The 2911-nt window shown below is 48.3% G+C and overlaps 1 protein-coding gene across 1 annotated transcript; it reads left to right on the forward strand.

The window, feature by feature from the left end:
* Positions 1–502: 502 nt before the first annotated feature.
* On the forward strand, positions 503–2650 carry LOC111141899 (keratin-associated protein 4-12-like). Its single transcript, XM_022494730.1, has 2 exons — positions 503–511; positions 2108–2650. Exons 1-2 carry the CDS (start codon positions 503–505, stop codon positions 2648–2650), a joined length of 552 nt encoding a protein of 183 aa, XP_022350438.1.
* Positions 2651–2911: the final 261 nt, after the last annotated feature.

The raw sequence follows: 2911 nt of genomic DNA on the forward strand, positions 1-2911 counted from the left end.
TCCTGCTAGACCTGAGATGCTGGCAAAACAGCACATTACACTAATAAATACATGTAATCACACTGGCATTTATGTTCACCATAAAGGGAATATCACACTTTGATATATGAGTGATGGTGTATTCCTATGACTCGAAAAGCTCATATTTCATTTCTAACTTTTAAACAAAATTCAGCTAGTAATGATTAAGTGTTTCCTGTATACAAGGGATGGTCTGTCGATTTTCTCACTCCTTGCAGTTCATGAACTAGGAGCAGGACCCTTGGAAATCCAGTCCGCGTGCTCCTTAAGGGCGAAGTCTGAGTCTTTGCCTTGGCTCTATTTCTAGCACCTGGCATGTAGCAGACAATCAGTAAATGCTTATAAACGAACAAACACTTCTTAATGACGCTGAGAAGCTAGAAGGGCAGAAAATTAGAGACCCATAAGTGTTGTTTGAAAAGATGGATAGAGTTTAGTCCAGTAAGGAAAAATAGGAGAAGGACATGGGACATGAGAAACAATGAGGAAGGTGAGGAAGGGGGCTGGGCAGGAGAAGCAGGAGTTTGCAGACTCTGAAGCCCCTGGCAGCCCATGTCTACAGTAGGCTGAGAGCAGAAGGGAAGCCAGGGAGGGAGAGACCAGACAGGTCATAAAGCACCATAGAGCACAAGCTTAAGTCTGGGCATCACGAGGGGTATTGAAGCCCACAAAGCAGAGACACATCTTGATTGGGCTTTAGAAAGATTATTCTTTAGAAAGATTATTCAGGCTTAGTATGGAAGTGGAATCCAGAAGACAGAGCAAGAGTGAAGGAGACCGTCTACTGGAGAAGTCCAGTAGAGTTTTGGCCATCCTGATACCCCTTCATTGTCACCACAGGTAAATAGCACAATCGAGTTCTGGCACCGTTTCCATACCAATGCCCCCTGAGATTCTCTACAAGCTCCAACAAAGCAGCTCAGGGCCCCAGTTCTTGAAGCATCTTGAGTCTTGGATACTGCGTTTCGGGAGACATTTTGCTCCACAGTAAAATGCTACCCCTCACACTTTCTCTCCGCCCTGACCTGTTCCCATTTGTGGGCACTTTCCAGGAGGATGGGAAGGGTAGAGAAAGGGGATGGGGTGTTGCCTTCTCTTGCCTGGTTTCAACATTTGTGAGGACAATCCTCTCTCGGGGACAGAATCCTGGTCTTGAGCCAGCGCTGAGAGGACAAGCCGTACAGGCTGAATTTGCCGACAGAGCTTTCCACCATATGAGGGGGGATGAAGCCACTTTATTCCCTGATGATTCTCATTAGAAACACACCCAAAACCACCAGCATTCAGGATCATAGACCCTCCCAGCCCAAAGCACACCATGAGCCTACTTGAGCTCCATCAGCCTTTGCTTTCAAGCTGCTTTCCAGAACCTTGTAGGTTTTAAAAGAGAAGAGACCAAACCTTGTACTATTTTGTAAACATCAAAAACCGCCTGTCTAATGTGGGCCTTTTCCAGATTAGTCTGTGAAAAATAGTTAAAAGTTTCTGAAGAAATATTCAAGACATGGAGATTACTCAGAGTAGATGAGAAAAAATCTTCAGCAAAGACTCACTGAATCCTTTGAATCCAGGTTACTGTTCTTAATGGCAATGGGAGCCTAATTGGTTTGCCAGCTGCATCAGAAACCCAGACAAGGAAACGCTGGCTTTGTAGCAGAGGGGTTTAATTTGAACAGAGGGGAAACTTACTGGTAGGAAAGGTTGTTAGGGACTATAATAGATTACAAAGAAAAACCCTTTCAAATTCCTTCTTCCTGCAAATATTTATTGAGCATCCTCTCTGGACTAAGTGCTGCTCTGTGTTAAGGGAATTGATTTTATGAATAAAACCAAGACTCCTACCCAAAGGGAGCTTACATTCCAGCACAGGGTCTAAGGAAGACCAAACAAATGAGACTGCCAGACACCTGAGCCCAGAGTGGTACAGTCAAGTGTGGGTACAGTGGGTATAGTCCAGTGAGGGACCGCCCAGGGTGGGGCAGTGCAGTGAGGAACAGCCCAGTGAGAGCGGTGTAGGAGATTCCAGTGTGGGACATTCCAGCGTGGGACAGCTTGGTGTGGGGAATTCCAGTGTGGGACAGCTTAGTGTGACACAAGCCAGTGTGGGACAGCCCAGTTTGGGACAGCCCAGTGTGGGACATTCCAGTGTGACATAGTCCAGTGTGGAACATTCCAGTGTGAGACAATCCAGTGTCGAACATTCCAGTGTGGGACAGCCCAGTGTGGAACATTCCAGTGTGGGACCGCTTGGTGTGACACAGTCCAGTGTGGGACAGCCCAGTGTGTTACAGCCCAGTGTGGGACTGTCCGGTGTGAGACAGCCCAGTATGGGACATTCCAGTGTGGGACAGCTTGGTGTGACACAGTCCAATGTGAGACAACCCAGTGTGGGACAGTCCAATGTGATAAAGCTTGGTGTGGGGCATTCCAGTGTGGGGCAGCACAGTGTGAGAAAACCCAGTGTGGGACATTCCAGTTTGGGACAGTCCAATGTGAGACAGCTTGGTGTGACATAGTCCAGTGTGGGACATTTCAGTGTGGGGCCACCCGGTGTGAAACAGCCCAGTGTGGGACATTCCAGTGTGGGACAGTCCAGTGTAATACAGCTTGGTGTGACACAGTCCAGTAGGGGACATCCCAGTGTGGGACAGTTGAGCCTAGGACATCCAGAGTGGTATATTTGGTGTAGAACAGCCCTGTGTGGGACAGCCCAGTGTGGGGATGGTGGCCACAGCCAGGTACAGTGGGAGGAGAACATGGCTGGCCTACCTGAACATCAGGATGTGAATAAACCATTGGGATGGGCTAGAAGGCAGGGAGGAGTGTGATCCTGGAAAGGAAGTTCCAGGTGAGGGCCGACCATGAGGAAGCTTGCAGGCCACCACGAGGA

Source organism: Enhydra lutris, unplaced genomic scaffold (genome assembly GCF_002288905.1).
Source record: "Enhydra lutris kenyoni isolate GAN:26980312 unplaced genomic scaffold, ASM228890v2 scaffoldscaffold6, whole genome shotgun sequence".
Taxonomy (NCBI): Eukaryota; Metazoa; Chordata; class Mammalia; order Carnivora; family Mustelidae; genus Enhydra; species Enhydra lutris.